Raw genomic sequence first — 18,446 nt, 5'->3', positions numbered from 1 at the left:
TAAGGATAAGTATTGCATGAGGGGATGGCATGAAACCCTAGAATACTCTACAATATTAGCAAAAGACATAAAATTAGTTTTAATTGGCTTGATTTATCAGAAATAATACTTCTCTTGTCCCTTTTCTGACCCACAGGGGTATCTTTTCATCTCCGTACTAGTGAACTCCAACAGCGAGCTGATTCGTTTGATAAACAATGCAATCAAGAATGACCTGGCCAGCCGCAATCCTACCTTCATGGGACTAGCTTTGCATTGTATAGCCAATGTGGGTAGCCGTGAGATGGCAGAAGCATTTGCTGGAGAAATTCCAAAAATACTTGTAGCGGGGTATGTATCTGAAACAATAACGTAACAATAAGTAGTACTAGTGGTTCTCAACATAAAGTTAGGAGTGTAAGGCCCTATTTAGGTACTAAGTGACCTGATGTTTTATATGTGCCAATTGCCATCCGTTCCAAGTGCTCAATACATATGAAAATCAAATTGCTTGCTTCAGTGACTGAACATGAATATTAAAGCTTAACATTTGTTGTCCCAGAAGTGTGATCCCCATATTTTGCTTGGGAAAACACAAGCTGTTCCCTTTTTTCTATTCAGATAAATCATATTAAAAGGCACAGTGAAAGCATATGAAAACGCCAGACTTCAGCTATAGATTTCCTTATTAGAAATGAACTCTACTAAAAGCTTAATATTATTGTGAACTTTTTTTTGCACCATATATTTGAGCTTCCTCCAGAATCTACGTTTCCTTTCTAGGTGAGCATAGGACTATGCCAGGTTTTATATCTACAGAAAGTCATTTGAGTGACAGTTTTCTTTTAAGTTGCCACTAATCTCTTTGCCCTGTTTTGCCCGCCAAGTTCATGGTCGAAACAAAAGCTTTGCAACCATTATCTGACAGGAATTCACCACAATAACTGTGTAATAAGAAATTATGATCATAGGACTAAGCCTGTCAGAATTCTCAGGACTCAAGAGAAATGAAAACATCCAGGTAGTAACTCAATTCTGTTCTACTTTGTTGATTTAGTATTAAGTATTTTGTATGGATCCTTCTCATACATTTTTTTTCCCAAATACAAACTAGATTTTTGACTGTTTCATTGACCTTTCATCATTGTAATAGAAAAATGATTAACTGTTGCATATTCAAAAGATAATCGGATTGTGATGTGAAGCCCTCTAGATGCACTTCTTTGTGCAAAATTAATTTTATTTGTGTACTGGTTGAAACTCTCTTAACCAGGACACACTGGTCCAGCAACATCTGTGGTCCTGTAGGACCATGGGTGTTGCCAGACCAGAGAGGCCCAGTGAAGGGCTAATGCCTGGGAGTCCAGCAAGCTGGCAGGGCTGCAGGAGCCCTGTGCATGCCAGCAGAGCTAGAAGGCAGGCCAGCCAGTAAGAGGGGGGAGCCAGCTTGAGAGGGCAGCGGTCAGGCCAGGGCTGGAGGAGACTGTTGGCAAGGGGTCCAGAAATGACCACCCCTAGTCTGGCAAAATTGGGTGCCGGTCCAGGGAGGTCCAACGTGTACATCCAGTGCAATGAATACACCAAAGAGTCTGTGGAAAAAATTGCATTTGATCTTGTAACTTGAGAAATGTATAATTGCACATATACAATTAAAGTTGCCTGTACATTATGATTCTAACAATTCCGAACTTAAGAGTTTGACTTTTCCACTTTAAAACTCATTCTTACAAAGATTTTTGTATGCAACTTCCTCAGTTGATTTTAATTATTTTTACCTGTTCTCATTGTGTGCAACTAACGATCCCCTATGATGTATCCTGATCCACAAGAATCTCTTCTTCTTCCTGCTCGCTGTCATGGATACTTTGGCATTTTTCAGTTGCTCCTAGTGCCATGTGCCAGTGATACTGTTGCTGTGGCATGGGCCTGGCTTATTAGAATTACAGACTAAAATCTGAGTAACCTGAAATTCCACAACAACAACGAAACCCCAAGGGCTGAACTTCCTTTTGCTGGTCTCATGAACAATTCTGTTCAGATTGGTCTCAGCTCTGCAATGTTAAATCACCAGCGCACATGAGGAAAACCAAAGTAACGGACGTGCACTGGTGATTTAACATTGCAGAGCTGAGACCAATCTGAACAGAATTGTTCATGAGACCAGCAAAAGGTAGTTTAGCCATTGGGGGTGGTGGTTGTTGTGGAGTTTCAGGTTACTCAGATTTTAGTCTGTAATTGTTAAAAATCAGGAGCTGTCCTTTGGCACCTTAGAGACGAAGGGTGTGTCTACATTGCAGAGCTTAACTCGAAATAAGCTATGCAAATTGGGCTATGTCAATTGTGTATCTTATTTTTAAACCGCTTATTTCAAAATAGAGCACTCTTCCTCCGACTTCCCTTATTCCTTGTACATTGAGGGCTATAGGAGTTGAGGAAGAAGTCCTCAAGCTTGACAGTATTTTGACACTATTTAGAAATAACTGCCTGCTGTGTAGATGTGGACTAAGTTATTTTGGATTAGTGCTAGTTATTTTGAAATAGTGTTGCAGTGTAGATGTACCCTAACACACATGTATAATATCATAAACTTTTGTGGGTAAAATCCACTTCATCCGATGAATTGAGGTGGCCCCCAACTTTGATGGTGATCTACAGACAGCATCTTTTGACATTTAATTTCTAGGAAATAAATATTGTAGAATATTTGTAAATCGTTTTTCAACTACAAATATCTATTTTGAGATCTTGGTTTCATGTTGATCCCCTCTCTAACTTCAAGTCATTGTTTTTGCTTTACTCTGACTTATCACATCTCTAACACCAGTGTGTTTCCATCTGTAGAATAGATGTGTATTGTCCCTTTTAGAAGACAAGGGAGTGTTGAGAGTCTCTCTTGGTTTTTATGTTGCCAAGTAGTGTTAAGCAAGGGGTACAAAAGGAATTATGCCCATTAGCATAATTAGCCAACTTTTCAAACCGTTTATCAAAATATTTAACTTCAAATGTAAAGTAGTTGAAAGTAATTTACATAATTAACTAGGGGAATCAAATACTGTTTAATTTTAAAAAAAACTTTCTTGTGCTGGGTTCTATTCTGGTTTCCTTATGGAGAATAGTGTTTAGTGACCTGTGAAAAGCATGAGCACGTGGTCTATTGTGTAGTTCCAAGTCTCTCTCATGTGTTACCTTGCAGAGACACCATGGATAGCGTGAAGCAGAGTGCTGCTTTGTGCTTGCTGCGTTTGTACAGAACTTCTCCTGACTTTGTTCCCATGGGAGACTGGACATCCAGGGTGGTGCATCTCCTCAATGACCAGCACTTGGTAAGCTTATGACAGCATTATTTCTTCTGGGATTCCATTCAGTGATCTAGCCCAATCACTGTAGGGGAAATCCTAGTTTCTGTCAATATGTCAAATGAAGGAAACTGCTTAAATTGCTGGGTGACTAACTCATATCCACTATTTGCATTTTTTTGCATATCTGTTTTTTTTTAATAAAACAGGCTGAACTGTAGTTCTCCTAAAACAGGAGTGGGCAAACTACAGTCTGGGTATTTAATTCTGCCAATGGGATTACCAAACCAGTAGCATAGCAGCCCTGCCTATCCCAGCCATGCCTCACATTGCTCCTAGAAGTGACTGACATGTCCCTGCGGCACCTGGGCACAGGGTGGGATACAGGGGTCTCTGTTAGCTGCTCCTGCCCTCCAGGTACCTTCCCTGGCAGCTTCCAATAGCTAGAAACAGGGTACTGTGGCCAATGGGAACCAGATGGGTGGTGCCTGTGGGTGGCAGCAGCACATGGCACTGCCTCCTCAGCCTCCCAGGAGCTGTTACTGGACATGTCAGCTGCTTCCTGGAATCAAGGGAGGGGCAGAGGTTCAATAGTATACTACAGCAAATGTGACGAAGAGTCCTGTGGCACCTTATAGACTAACTGAAGTGTAGGAGCAAGCTTTCGTGGGCAAAGACCCACTTCGTCAGGTGCCACAGGACTCTTCGTCGCTTTTGCAGATTCAGACTAACACGGCTACCCCTCTGATACTTGTACAGCAAATGTGTCAAGCAGTAGTGCAGTAGCACTGAGCTAACAGTACTTTTCAGCAAACATAAATATCAAACAAAAATCAGTAACCAGTAAACAAAACCCAAAAATCAATAACCATTTCAACTTGGGGCTAAAAGGGAGTGTTAATGGTTCTGGGGCTATGCAGTGGGGAAAGGTGGATGCGGGGGGGAGGGTGAACCAAGAAGTCGCATTACTTTTCCTTTTCCTACCTGGAAAAAAAAATAATACCTTAAAATAAGATATCACTTACAACTGTGGATTAATTCAAACTGGATTTTTCCTTTAGACTTAATAGCATACACAAAAGGAAGATAATAAAATTAAGGTTAAATTTGAGTGCCAGTTACATAATAAATGTCCATTTTTCATTTGAAACTTTTAAACAATTGCAGGTGTTAAGTATATGAACAAAAATATTAGTAATTCTGTTTATTTCCAGGGTGTGGTTACTGCTGCTACCAGTCTTATCACTACCTTGGCACAGAAGAACCCGGAAGAGTTTAAAACTTCAGTCTCTTTGGCTGTCTCTAGATTAAGCAGAGTAAGTGTTTTGTTAAACAGCCATAGTGAAATGTAAGCAGGTCTGTTTAACTTTATAGATCAAATTGATTTCAACTAAGTTAAGAGCTTAGTTAGTCGGCTCTAAAACAGGCTTGCTATATTGCATCTGAAAGTGATTTCAGTTTCTGTTGAATATTAATGTTTGCAAAGTACTTGTATATGTTAATATTTTATTGGTCCATTGCTGATTAACTTAACATCCATAAACATTTCAACTTGTCGCCTGTGTCCTTCAAGGTGAAGAAATCCACTAGCACATAACATAATTGTAAGCAGTGACTTGTTACTAAAAATGTTTCCACCACACGTCCAGCCAACTTGACATTCAGAAACCATTCTCTCTCAGCATGTAGAGATACATAGACTTCTGAGAAGTCTAAGTACTTGCTCCTCTAAAAAAGAATTGCCAGGAATTCTGTGCCTCCAAAGTGACAGACTTCAGAGCTCCATTTATTTAGCCTTTCAGTGGACTTCTAAATATTGCTGGCTGGCTGACTTATTTTTTTTAGGTTTCTTCTGTTCTAATTAAATGTTAATCTCAGTCTCAAACATATAAGAGAGGCACTTGTTGGTTGGTGGCCAAACCCTGACTACAGCGGCACTGAGTGGCAGATACTGCCTCAGGATCAAAGGTCATAGCAGTTTGGAACTCATGGCTTTGGAACTCTGGCTTTGTATAGGAGGTTCACTCTGATAGAGAACTTGCCCTTTGAAGGGCCATACTTTCTTCCAAAATAGATGATCATCTTCATTTGCCAAAGGTGTCACTGACCGCACTTCATTTTGTTGGGTCTAAACTCCAACTGCTAGAAGAAAAATACTTCAAGTATGCTTACATGGTCTGCAGAACAGCCCAGGCACAAGCACGAGACAAACTCACTCAAGACATTTTAGATTGTGGCTACACTTACCCTGGTCCTGTTTGATGCTCAGCAGTACACAAGTGTCAGGTCTTCTGTTTTGTTACCATCTCAGGCTCCAGTTCAGTTGCTTTTTCTAACTGATTATTATGGCACAAGCATCTCAGTTTTTGTAGTACAGGCAGTCCTTGGGTTACGCGGATCCGACTTATGTCGGATCCGCACTTACGAATGGGGCTTTTCTTGCCCCGGAGGACGCGGGCGGCAGGACCGCCCAGACGCGCCGCGGTCCCGCCGCCCGCGTCCTCTGGTGCGAGAAAAGCTGCTCCGTGGTCTCCCTGGTTTGCTGGGGGGGGGGGGGGGGAAGCGCCCCCAGCAGACCAGGGAGACGTGGAGCAAAGCCGCGGAGGACTGGGGCAGTGGGATCGCGGCGAGTCTCGGTCCCACCACCCGCCTCTCCCTGGTCTGCTGGGGGGGCAGGGGGGCGGCGCAGCTGGTGCGCCCCCCCCCAGCAGACCAGGCTTTTTTCAGGACACCTGGGGCAGAGCAGCTGGGGCGCTGCTGGTTGGTCCTGTAGCGCCGCTCTCGGCGCTACTGGACCAACCCGGCAGCACCCCAGCTGCTCTGCCACAGGTGTCCTGATTCAGCCGCTGCCGGTCAGTTTCAGCAGTGGCTGAATCAGGATGCCTGGGGCAGAGCAGCTTGGGTGCTCCTGGGTTGGTCCAGTAGCGCCGAGGAGCGGCGCTACTGGAGCAACCCAGCAGCACCCCAGCTGCACTGCCCCAGGCGTACACAAGTCAGCCACTGCTGAAACTGACCAGCGGCTGACTACAGGACCTGGGGTTCTTAAGTTGAATCTGTATGTAAGTCGGAACTGGCGTCCAGATTGAGCCACTGTTGAAACTCATCAGCGGCTGATTCCAGGAAGCCCGGGGTAGAGCAACTCTGCCTTGGGCTTCCTGTAGTCAGCCGCTGGTCAGTTTCAGCAGCAGCTGAATCTGTACGCCACTTCCGACTTGCGTACAGATTCAACTTAAGAACAAACCTACAGTCCCTATCTTGTACGTAACCCGGGGACTGCCTGTATATGGGTGAGGTCTCAAAAAGCAAATGGTTGATAACCCCTGGAGTAAGGAACATTTCAGGGATCACTCTGTATATAAAGAGCCTTGAAAACCTGAATTTGAATAGCTACAAAAAATTCAAAACTGCCAAAAAAAAAAAAAAACCTCCCAAAATGAAATTAATAAGCCCAGAAAAAGAGAAGCCCTGTTGACTTTTTGCAAAATGAGTTAAAGCGTATGATTCCACACTTTGCGGTCTAGAGCATCTACTGATGGATGGGTGCATGTTTTTTTTTCTCCTGCATCTGTTTTGTTTTTTAATAGACTTTCTAGTCTTCATTAAATTAGGTTTCTTTAATCCTATAAAACCAAATCTAAGCCATTTTAATTGGTGGAGTTATTGATTACTGATATTGGTACAGCTGAAACACTTCAATAGTTTATTTAGGTATATTGATTTTGAAATTTTTGTATTTGCACAATATCCTTTTATGGTAATTATTCAGCCTATTAAAAATGAAAATTTTACTTTGCATTTGTAAGCTATGGAAGAGTGTGTAAATGGATTTTCAGTCAGAAATAAAACATTTTAATAATGTCAGTGATCTTACCAACTTCTGTTGTTGAGATGCTGAATATGTTTCCACAGATTGTGACATCTGCATCAACTGATCTCCAGGATTATACTTATTATTTTGTCCCTGCTCCTTGGTTGTCTGTAAAGCTTTTGAGGCTGTTACAATGCTATCCACCTCCAGGTAATGTAAAGAATTGTGTTAGTTGTCAGCATTGTTCCCTGCAATGTATAAAGACTTCTAATTCCACACTTATGTTCATTGTACTGAATTATTTGGTAAATTTAGTGCTAACACCAACAATTTTCTTCTAAATTGGACAATAACTTAATTTGAAGGTAAGTATGCTCATTTAATCAGTTTAGAGGAAAAAAAAGTTGTCCAACAGTTTGTTTTGTTTTTCCCCAGAAGATGCTGCGGTACGAGGTCGTCTCACAGAATGCCTGGAAACTATCCTTAACAAAGCTCAAGAGCCCCCAAAATCTAAGAAAGTGCAACACTCAAATGCAAAGAATGCTGTGCTATTTGAGGCAATAAGCTTAATTATACACCATGACAGGTGAGTCTACTACTTGTAGTGCAATGTTTAAGGCTAGCATGCTTGACATGTCATTAACATTACTTTTCCATCTAATAAAATGGTTTCATTTTCTATTATCTGGAAATTGCTGCTACTTCTTCAAGAGAGATCCCTGTGAGTGCTTCACATTAGGTCAGTGTGCCGCTGCTGAGCCTCGAAGTGGAGATTTCAGAGCTGTGCTCCTGGGGCCACATATGCGCGCACCAGCAGCTGCTCGCTGGTAGGCTGCAGGCATTGCACATGCGAGAGCCTAACCACGCTCCTCAGTTCCTTCTCTACCGCCTCCAACTTCAGACGGACTCAGCAGTGCTCCCTAGCTTCTTTGCGTCTATATGATTATACTTAAAACCAGTTAAATTCATTGTAGTAGTTGATTAGTGAGTTTTAATAATTAAATAGTTCATGAGTTCAAAAAAACCCCCAAAACCTTGATTAGCATAGGGGTTTTTTGTTCTCCTAGTTAATCCCTTCCTTCAGTCCTCTACTGCTTCCATAGGCATGCCTGGCTCTCTGGGATTTAAGTGCTGCACCTCATGTATAGAGCCTATCCCGATATCGGATGGTCATTCTCAATGCGTCCGCTGGCTCAGAGAGCAGCATAACTCTTAGAAATGCTTTCATTGTGCAAAACTAAAATTGTGGGCACGGAAAGACAGAGACTTCTGCCTCAAGTTATTTTTATTAGAAAACTCTTAGACCAGCGTCTGACCTGGGCCAGCAGCCTGATGAATATAAACAGTGGGGATCCAAAAAGTGAGCCTCCTCAGCACTCCAGGGGGCTACTGCACCAAAACGACCATCTCCCTCACAGCTGGTGCTGACAGCAGCAGCGGCGGCACCGCGCCTCAGCACTTCTGACAATGGCGTTTCTGAAGCCCCCAGCGCAGATAAACAGCAGGCATATGCTAGATCACACTCTGAGGAAACCGGCTTTAAATTGCTTTTCTCATTAGCTGCAGCACTGTCCAGCACTGAAACAATCTTGCCATGCAGCATGGAGCGCGGCGCTGACCATGTTAACGGGTGCCTCAGCTGCTGCTAAGAGGTCCCTGATGCGGTGCAGGTGCCATTGGCACTGAGGCATGACTCAGCACCTCAGATAGTAGGACAAAGGCTATTGAGCATTAGACCTAACAGGGACTTATTATTCTCATCGACTTTTAATTCACCATTTTTAGAACCTGAGCACTCTCCCGTTGTTAACATCACAGAAATCACTCTCTCAGGAAAGATTTTCATCTGAATCTGACGATGACTTCTCTAGGGGTTTTTCATTAGAGAATTCTTCTTACACAGATCAGTGTATTTACTCTTCAAGATTTGAGCTTATGCCTTCATACTATGGCAATCTCTGGGTACCTCCTCCTGAGTCCTACCTTTACTGGCAATACTGGAACAAATGGCAATATCAGAAACACCAGCATGGCCAGTGGCAACACAATGCAATATACCCCCTCCAAACAAATACAAGAAGGAGACCCACTTACACAGGAGGCAACACCCCCTCATGACCAAAATGACACCCCCCCACACAGTGGAGGGAGGCTCTCTGGCCCCTGCTTCAACTACTTCAGATGACACTGCACATTTCCAAGCCCTTTTTAAATGTGTAGCTGCTGAATTAAACATTCCTTTTCAAGAGGTTGTGGAAAATCAGCATGAGCTAACAGATATAGTACACTCAGTAATAACATGAAAAATAGCATTGCCAATTAATCCAGCAATAATGGAACTGGCAAAGATGGTGTGGCAAACTCCGGCGTCAAGTTCTTTTACAGCTAAGAGAACAGATAAGAAATACTATGTCCCACCTAAGGGATCTGAATTTCCTTTTTCTTACCAAGCACCTAATTCCTTCTTGGTGGAAGCTGCACAACAAAAATCCAAGCAGCAACAATACCGGTCTACTCTATCGGACCGTGACAACAAAAGGCTTGACGCATTTGGGCGCAAGAAATATATGTCTTCTGCTTTACAATTTTGCATTTCGAATTATGCAGATTTATTGAGCAAATACGATTACAGAAATTACACCCCCTGCCTCTGTAATTTCCACTCCAACTCATCTGATGAAGTGGATTTTACTCTCAAAAGCTTATGCCCTAACAAATCCCTTGGTCTCTAAGGTGCCATAGGACGACTCATTGTTTTTGTAGATACAGACTTGGTTACTCCTGAGACTTTTTTACTCTAGGTAATTACTCCACAGGTGTTTTATTATTTTTCTAATTTGTTGCTTTTTACCCTCTTTCACTTTCTCTCCTGTTGTGTAGTGAGCCAAACCTGCTAGTCCGGGCCTGTAATCAACTAGGACAGTTCTTGCAGCACCGGGAGACTAATCTGCGTTATCTAGCACTGGAAAGCATGTGCACACTTGCCAGCTCTGAATTTTCCCATGAAGCTGTAAAAACTCATATAGAAACAGTTATCAATGCTTTGAAGGTAAATATCAAGCGTTTAAAAATTCTGGAACATATTCTGCATCAGTTTTGAATCTGTTGCTCTTGTCCGAAGCTCATCAGAGTAGTCATATTGAGTTTTCTTAAGTCACACAAATAATATTCAAATGGCAGGAGACAAGACTTGAAAGGAATGAAGTATTCATCTGTAATGTCCAGTACTGTAGGTTTTTATCAGTGGATAGATGTTGAAATTGCAGTTGTGACTTAAACCTTGAATGGGGTACTATTCTAGGCACAATTGTAATTCAGGTAGCCACTGATTAAATGCCAACTAATGAACTTGCCCTTGTGTTAAGATTCCAAAAACAGCACAGAATTAGTTTTATCAGATATCTTGGTTTCTTCAGTGTTTTGCCCAGCAGCACTTCTGAAGTGTGTTGCATAACAGCAGAAGAATGACCATACTGGGTCAGACCAAAGTTTGGTTTAGCCCAGTATCCTGTCTTCTGACAGTGGCCAGTGCTAGGGATGTTAAAGGATAACTGTTTAACTGGTTATCCTGTAAATATTTAGGCTTACTGGAATGCTTACTGAGTAACTGGTTTCATGGCTAACTACGGCAAGCTGGAGCAGCCCTGGCTGAGTCCAGCTTACCATGGTGTGGGGGCCAGGGGTAAGCAGGCAGGACAACCAGAACCCTGCATGGGATGAGAGGTGGGACACCAGCTTTTCCGACGCAGGATGGGAGCAGCCTGGCAGGACTCCGGCCCTAGCCCTGCAGGCAGTTAAACTGGTGAAATGTTAACATTTTAGTTGAACCAGTTAACTATTTATAAACACTTTTTTACATCCCTACCTGGGGACCCCATTCATTCCCAGATTCTGGCAAACAGAGGCTAGGGACACCATTTCTGTCCATCCTGGCTACTAGCCATTGATGGACCTAGCCATGAATTTATCTAGTTCTTCACTTTTGGCCTTCACGACATCAGATATTTTTCTTCTAAATTTATAAGATGGCCTGCATGCTCTGGTTAGTCACAGCAAGTACCCTTAACACATTTATTTGCAACTTCTATTAATGTTGAATGTCTGATTTTTAAATCTCCCGGACTGACAGAACAAGGGGCAAAAATTAACTATCTGGCCATCTTAGTAATGCTCATAGGGTGGCAAATATTTAATTCTATACAAAGACATAACCGGCTATAAGAGTTAAAAAGTCTAGTAGTATCTCTATATTACATGGTAGTTTATTGATTTGATATTTCTCTTAAATGAAGTACCTTTCTTGTCATCCAGGCATTTGTACACATTTTCAAATATAGCTTAGAAAAACAAAATAAAATAATTGAAATAGCTGAAATTTTTTACACAATAACTTGTGCCCAAAATAAACCATTGAGGCCTCAACTAATCCCTTCCCTAGTTGTGTGATAAATGTGAGAATGAAGCAGCAACTTTGGCAAACACTACTAGATTCTTGGTTGCAGAATGAACTTGTATAATACCTCTGTGTAGGAATAATACAGATAATAACTGTGGCAGTTGTTATAATCAAGGCTTAACAATAATATAAAATACAGGACTATGTAGTACTTTAAAGACTAACAAGATGGTTTATTAGATGATGAGCTTTCGTGGGCCAGACCCACTTCCTCAGATCAAATAGTGGAAGAAAATAGTCACAGCCATATATACCAAAGGATACAATTAAAAAAAAGTAACATATATGAAAAGGACAAATCACATTTCAGAACAGAAGGGGGATGCGGAGGGTGGGGGGGAGAAAAGGAAGATGAATTCCTGTGAGTTAATGATATTAGAGGTGGGGAAGGGTAGTTGTCTGTGAGTTAATAGTATTAGAGGTGATAATTGGGGAAGCTATCTTTGTAATGGATAAGATAGCTGGGGTCTTTGTCAGCCCCCCTGCGGAGAGTGTTGAATTTTAGCATGAATGCCAGTTCAGAGGATTCCCTTTCAAGTGCAGATTTGAATGTCTTCTGAAGTAGGATGCAGGTGAGTAGGTCATTGAGACAGTGTCCTTTCTGGTTGAAATGGCAAGCAACTGTTTTTTCTTTGTGATCCTGTCTAATGTCTGTTTTGTGGGCATTGATTCTTTGGCGAAATGTCTGAGATGTTTGTCCAATGTACATAGCAGACGGACACTTTCGGCACATGATAGCATAGATTATATTTCTGGAGGCGCAGGAATATGTATTCTTGATCTTATAACTCACTTGGTTAGGCCCAATAATGGTGTCAGCAGAGTGAATATGTGGACAAAGCTGGCAGCGGGGTTTGTTGCAAGGGAAAGTACCAGGGTTGGTATTAGTGTGGTATGTCCTGTGGTTGTTGGTAAGAATCATCTTGAGGTTAGGTGGTTGTCTATAGGAGACTATGGGTCTGTCTCCCAGAGCTTCTTGGAGTTTAGTGTCCTGTTCCAGTATAGGCTGTAATTTATTGATAATGTGTTGGACAGGTTTAAGTTGGGAGCTGTAGGTGATGACAAGTGGTGTTCTATTCTTAGTTTTCTTGGGTCTGTCTTGTAGTAGATGGTTTCTAGGTATTCGTTTGGCTCTTTCAATTTGCTTTTTTATTTCTCCAGGTGGGTAGTTGAGGTTTATAAATGCTTGGTAGAGATCCTGAAGTTTCTGGTCTCTGTCAGTGGGATTAGAGCAGATGCAGTTGTATCGAAGGGCTTGGCTATAGATGATGGATCGTATGGTGTGTGCTGGATGGGAGCTGGAAGCATGTAGGTAACTGTATGAGTCAGTGGGTTTTCTGTAGAGGGTGGTGTCTAATTTTCCATTGTTGATTTGTACTGTGGTGTCCAGGAAATGGATCTCTCGTGTGGAATGGTCCAGGCTGAAGTTAATGGTGGGGTGTAGGTTGTTGAAATCTCTGTGGAATGTCTCCAGTGTTTCTTGGCCATGCGTCCAGATCATAAAGATGTCATCGATGTAGCGTAAGTAGAGAAGGGGTAAAAGAAGACGGGAGTTGAGGAAACATTGTTCTAGGTCAGCCATAAAGATATTAGCATACTGTGGGGCCATGCGTGTACCCTTGGCTGTGCCGCTGATCTGGAGGTATAAGTTGTTCTCAAACTGGAAATAATTGTGGGTGAGAACAAAGTTACATAGGTCTGCTATCAGGTTGGCAGTGGTGTCCTCTGGGATAGTGTTTCTAATAGCTTGTAATCCGTCTTCATGTGGGATGTTGGTGTATAGTGCTTACACCATCCTTGCCACCATGGATGTAATATTGGGGAGGTTATTGATGTTTTGTAGTTGCCTTAGGAAGTCACTAGTGTCTTGGAGATAGCTGGGGGTGTTGGTTGCGTAGGGTTTGAGAGAGTCTACATAGCTGGATAGACCAGTAGTGAGTGTGCCAATACCAGAGATGATGGGGTGTCCGGGGTGTCCAGGTTTAGGGATCTTGGGAAGCAGATAGAAAAAAACTCACAGGCATTCACCTCCCATCCCCCCCCGCATCCCCCTTCTGTTCTGAAATGTGATTTGTCCTTTTCATATGTGTTCATTTTTTTTAATTGTATCCTTTGGTATATATGGCTGTGACTATTTTCTTCCACTATTTGATCTGAGGAAGTGGGTCTGGCCCACGAAAGCTCATCATCTAATAAACCATCTTGTTAGTCTTTAAAGTGCTACATAGTCCTGTATTTTGTTTCAGCTACACCAGACTATCACTATTCTAACAATAATATAGTGTTCATTGTGAAAGCTGCATCTTTTCAGTAAATTATCTACATTTTGCAAATGGAGGTGAAGTAATTTTGGATTCTCTTGCCTTTTGCATGATTTTTAGTAGAACTTCTGCTTTGAGTGAGCATTATGGCTGTGGTTTCTCTTACAGACTGAAAGGGATGTGAGCGTAAGACAAAGAGCAGTAGACCTCCTGTATGCCATGTGTGACCGAAGCAATGCCCAGCAGATTGTTGCCGAAATGCTAAATTACTTGGAGACTGCTGATTATTCCATTCGAGAAGAAATTGTGAGTTATTTGTGTCCCTTTCACCAATTTCTGATAACCTGTGTTGGGAAACACAGCATGCAATTGGATGTTGTGTAATCTCTCTCTATTAAAGATATTTTCAAGGTAGCAAAAAATAAAAACATGGGATCTGAAAGGCTGTTGTAGTCTAATAATTTATCCTTCTATTATTAGTGTTCTGACCTTGGGAGGAGTATATTAAAAATTGTCCTGCATTTTGCTTCAAATACCCCAGACTAACACGGCTACATTTCTATCACTATATTAAAAATGAAACTCTTGTTTTCAAATTGTGGATGATGCAGAACTGTATGCTGTACTGTAAAATTTCCTTCACTGACCTGAAGATTTTGTATTAGGTTAGTGTTAAATAGAACAATATGCAACAGAGTTCCAGTTTGTTTATAAACTCAGTGTGATTAAAGCAGTGACAATTTATTTAGTATTAGCGCACATACCTGGCATTTCTCAGGACCTTAAGGAAGGAATCAGGGTAGGGTCCTGGGGCAGTGCAGGAGTCAGAGCTGTGGGGTGAGGAGAAGCTCTAGGCAGAGGACTGAGGGTGTGTGTGTGTGTGTCTGTATAGATGAAAGGGTGGGGGAAAGTCTGAAGCCCCTCCTAGAATCTTATCAGGTTGCTTGTTTTTCCCCTTCCTGTTCCTTTCAGGGACAGCTTATTTGCCCCCTGCACTCCTCATCCAGAGTCACGAATGCAGCAACCTGTGCACTTTCCCCTTGTTCCCTGAGGAAGGGGAACAGCCAGCTATGTCCTCATACAGATCTTGGGGGAATCCTGCTGGGGCTCTTGTACATTTCAAAGGCAGAACATGGAAGTGATTATCGACTAGTTGAGTAATCAATGGAAATTCCATCCACTACTTGACTAGCAGATTAATCACTACTTAACAGCCCTATTTCTGATGGGCAGAGGCTAGCGACACCATTCCTGCCCATGCTTGCTAATAGCCCTTGATGTATCCCTGTTCTTTTAATAGTTCCAAAACATAGAACTGTCTTTCAATCCAGAGCACTTCTTGGAAATCAATACTGTAAATGAGGTTAGAGTTAAAGGAAATAGAAGTACTCATGTATTTTCTTGGCACCCTAAACATACTGGCAAGATTTGAGTGAAGATTAGTAATTGAAATGTCTATTCTGGGCTACCTGCTGTAGTATTAAGTATTGGCCTCCAGAACCCACTGATCGCTATAACCCTTTAAGGCTTTTGCTTGTGTGTATGTTTTTTCTGTGCTGGCAATCTGGAAATATTTTTTTCCCCTCTGTAGAATTGTAGCAAATTGAGTTCTCTGATCAAGCATCCTTAGTTGGCTGGTTTAAATTGATCAAAGATCTCACTTCTTGTACTGTCGTATTAGTCCAGGTTGAGGACAGAGTTTAATTACACACATAAAGGATACGATAGTTTGATACATAATAGTCCAAAAAAGGTATCCGTAATAGCAGTTTTCGAAAAAAGAATAAACAAGTTAAAGCAGACTATCTCCAGGCTGCTGCATGTATGACGAATGCACTCTGACATTCAGATCTATATTTTTCTATGCTGCTTGGCCTGCCTTTATTACAAGCCCAGTTGTGTATTTAGGCAAAACTCCCACTAACATTCTATAAGGCCTTTCTTTATTTGAACAAGGATTTCTGAAAGCTTGCCACTATATACTGTTTTCTACATTACTCATGGACTCCATGCTTATTTGTGAACAACTCTTCACATTAATTTTTTTGTCTTGGATTATACAGTAAATTTCTGATAATCCAGCACCTTTAGGACCCAGGGGGTGTCGGATTATCCGATATGCTGGACTATCGGAAGGGGGGGCTATGAGGCGTCTGGGGTAGGATGGGGGGATGCTACCCCATACCCCTCATAGCCCCCTCCTTCTGATAGTCCGGCTCTGCCCCAGGCGTCCCCGATTCAGCTGCTGCTGGTCAGTTTCAGCAGCGGCTGAATTGGGGACGCCTGGGGCAGAGCAGCTGGGGTGCTGCCTGGTTGGTCCGGTAGCACCACTATTCGGCGCTGCAAGACCAACCCAGCAGCACCTCAGCTGCTCTTGGGGACGCCTGGGACAGAGCAGCTGGGGTGCTGCCGGGTTGGTCCCGCAGCCCTGAGGGGGGCAGCACTATGGGACCAACCCTGCAGCACTCTAGCTGCTCTGCCCCCGGCTTCCCCGATTCAGCTGCTGGTCAGTTTCAGCAGCGGCTGAATCAGGGAAGCCAGGCGTAGAGCAGCTCCAATTGTTCAGCAGCTGGAGCACTTCTGGGTTCCTGATGGTGCCGGACCATCAGAAGTGCATGCCGGAGCATTGGGTGCCGGACCAATGGAGTTTTACTGTACCTTTTAGCTAAGGATACCTTTTCTTTGGAGATTTCTTAATTTACTTCTGTTTCCTGTTTTGGTCAGGTACTGAAGGTTGCAATTTTAGCTGAAAAGTATGCCGTGGATTATACCTGGTATGTGGATACAATCTTGAATTTGATTCGTATTGCTGGGGACTATGTCAGTGAAGAGGTGTGGTACAGAGTTATTCAGATTGTGATTAACCGGGACGATGTGCAAGGATATGCAGCAAAGACAGTCTTTGAGGTAAGTGACGGGTTTTTTTACATTTCTAAGATGAAAAGTCCTATGCTTCTGTATCTGAGTGGAAATTAGACATCATAATATCTAATTGGAAACAATATTCGTGTTCAGAATTCCCAATGAAATGTTGATGGCAATTAAACAGCAGTCCTCGAAAGAGAAGAATGACTTCAGCCATGCACTGTTGAAGCTTTGTGTCTTGAATCTATGGATAGTTTTGTTTTGTACCAGAGACCAAAATTCGTGGGAAACCTCTATTTCTGATTTGGTTTTTCCTTGGTTTTCATAGGAAATGCACAAGACCTGGAGTACTTGTTGTTTATAAAGCTCCTATATTCAGAATGGTTTTACAAACACCTTTCTGGTGGTACTGATAGTGAACACCCTTTAATCCAAGTACATAGTACTTCTGAGGCTATTCCATAATGGCAATATCTAGTAAACGTGAGACTTAAGCAAGCTTAAAACAAGCAGCTGATTTCTTCCATTTTATTAGATGGTATCATCATCTTATCCTTTTTCTACATGGTCATATCACACATACAAAAATATAACCTTGAATTACTTTCTTGTGCTTCAGAAATATTGTGTTCATTGTTGTACCTCGCCTATCAAATTTTCAATAGCAAAGTAAAGGATGTAGCATTATGGTGCTGCCTGCTTGGAAGCAAAGAGAAAGTCCTGAACTTGCACGCAAGATTCCTCCTGCATTTCCTGCTCATCTTGCTGTCTTGTCAGGGCTCTATGGAATTAGGGGAAAAGAAAACAAGGACAAATGCAGCTCGAGACAGCTCCCTGCATGGTGTCAGAACAATCAGCACTAAGAGATGGTGCTCAGTCGGGTACTGTGACTCTCACCTTCTGTTAAGTGTTGAGATGAGATGCTAAAATATCAGTCATGATTTCACTGGCTCTGTAGTGATTCAGTTGCTACTAGACTATAAACCTGGTTATTGATTCTTTTCCTCTGCGTTCTCAGTGGATGTTGCCTGAGATTCTAGACTTGTTCTTTCTGGGCCTGTGTTCTATATCCACCTTAGCCTTTGGTGTGCTTCACACTAGTATCAGATCTGGAAGATATTCATTAGTTGCTCGGATATCAGGAATGTTGCTGTCCAGATTTGGTAACGCCAGTGTCCCGGGACTTCACAGTTGAATTTCAAAAACCATAAGTCATTTAGTGATCCCTAAGCGGGATATGACCCTCATCCTGCAGATGTGTTGAATATCCTGTTTGAGTTCTTAGAGCAGATTCTGTTTCCTTTAGATGATTTACCTTTATTGCTGTAATCCTTGTCCAGATGAGAGAGTTGAACTTTCCTATTTCTTGTTGCCCGCCTTTCTGGAAAGCCAGATTTATTATTTTTTTCCAGCATCCTTGGGGATTTATTCCAGAGAGGAATACTGGATTGCCCCTTCACAAATTTCATGCTTATAACTATGACACAATACTACTCTTGTATGTTGAGGATGTTCTCCAGTCCAGTTCTCAATGGGTACGAAGAAGCTGATCAACTGTTTTACAGCTGTAGCAAGGGAAAGGTTACAGATGAGTTTATTTTTAGGTGGATCTGAGGTCACACTTAGTCTGGTATGCCTCATCCTGAGTTGAGGCCATTTAATTTGGGAAACCTTCACTTCAGAGATGAAAAGCTTCAATGTTTTAACTTCTTCTTTTTCTGTAGTGGTACCATAAAATACTTTCCTAATATTCACTATTGTAGGATGGCAGAATAGGAAAA

General features: G+C 42.2%; 1 protein-coding gene across 8 annotated transcripts in view; it reads left to right on the top strand.

Moving 5' to 3' along the window:
• The window catches only part of AP2A2 (adaptor related protein complex 2 subunit alpha 2), a 106,999-nt gene that overhangs the window by 61,014 nt on the left and 27,539 nt on the right, over nucleotides 1-18,446 (top strand). For 5 of the 8 annotated variants that reach the window (XM_075928223.2, XM_089778686.1, XM_075928224.2 and 2 more), the window contains 8 exons: nucleotides 137-330; nucleotides 3,173-3,302; nucleotides 4,490-4,591; nucleotides 7,185-7,293; nucleotides 7,519-7,669; nucleotides 9,964-10,132; nucleotides 13,969-14,106; nucleotides 16,525-16,707. In XM_075928223.2, the coding sequence (XP_075784338.1) occupies nucleotides 137-330; nucleotides 3,173-3,302; nucleotides 4,490-4,591; nucleotides 7,185-7,293; nucleotides 7,519-7,669; nucleotides 9,964-10,132; nucleotides 13,969-14,106; nucleotides 16,525-16,707 (1,176 nt within the window). The remainder of the gene's footprint in view (nucleotides 1-136; nucleotides 331-3,172; nucleotides 3,303-4,489; nucleotides 4,592-7,184; nucleotides 7,294-7,518; nucleotides 7,670-9,963; nucleotides 10,133-13,968; nucleotides 14,107-16,524; nucleotides 16,708-18,446) is intronic. The other 3 variants (XM_089778687.1, XM_075928225.2, XM_089778684.1) reach the window with 1 other exon arrangement.

This window comes from Pelodiscus sinensis, chromosome 5 (assembly GCF_052426305.1).
Source record: "Pelodiscus sinensis isolate ZL-2025 chromosome 5, ASM5242630v1, whole genome shotgun sequence".
Lineage (NCBI taxonomy): Eukaryota > Metazoa > Chordata > Testudines > Trionychidae > Pelodiscus > Pelodiscus sinensis.
Note: the sequence above shows the minus strand (reverse complement) of the source record. Positions and strands in the feature narration are given on the sequence as shown.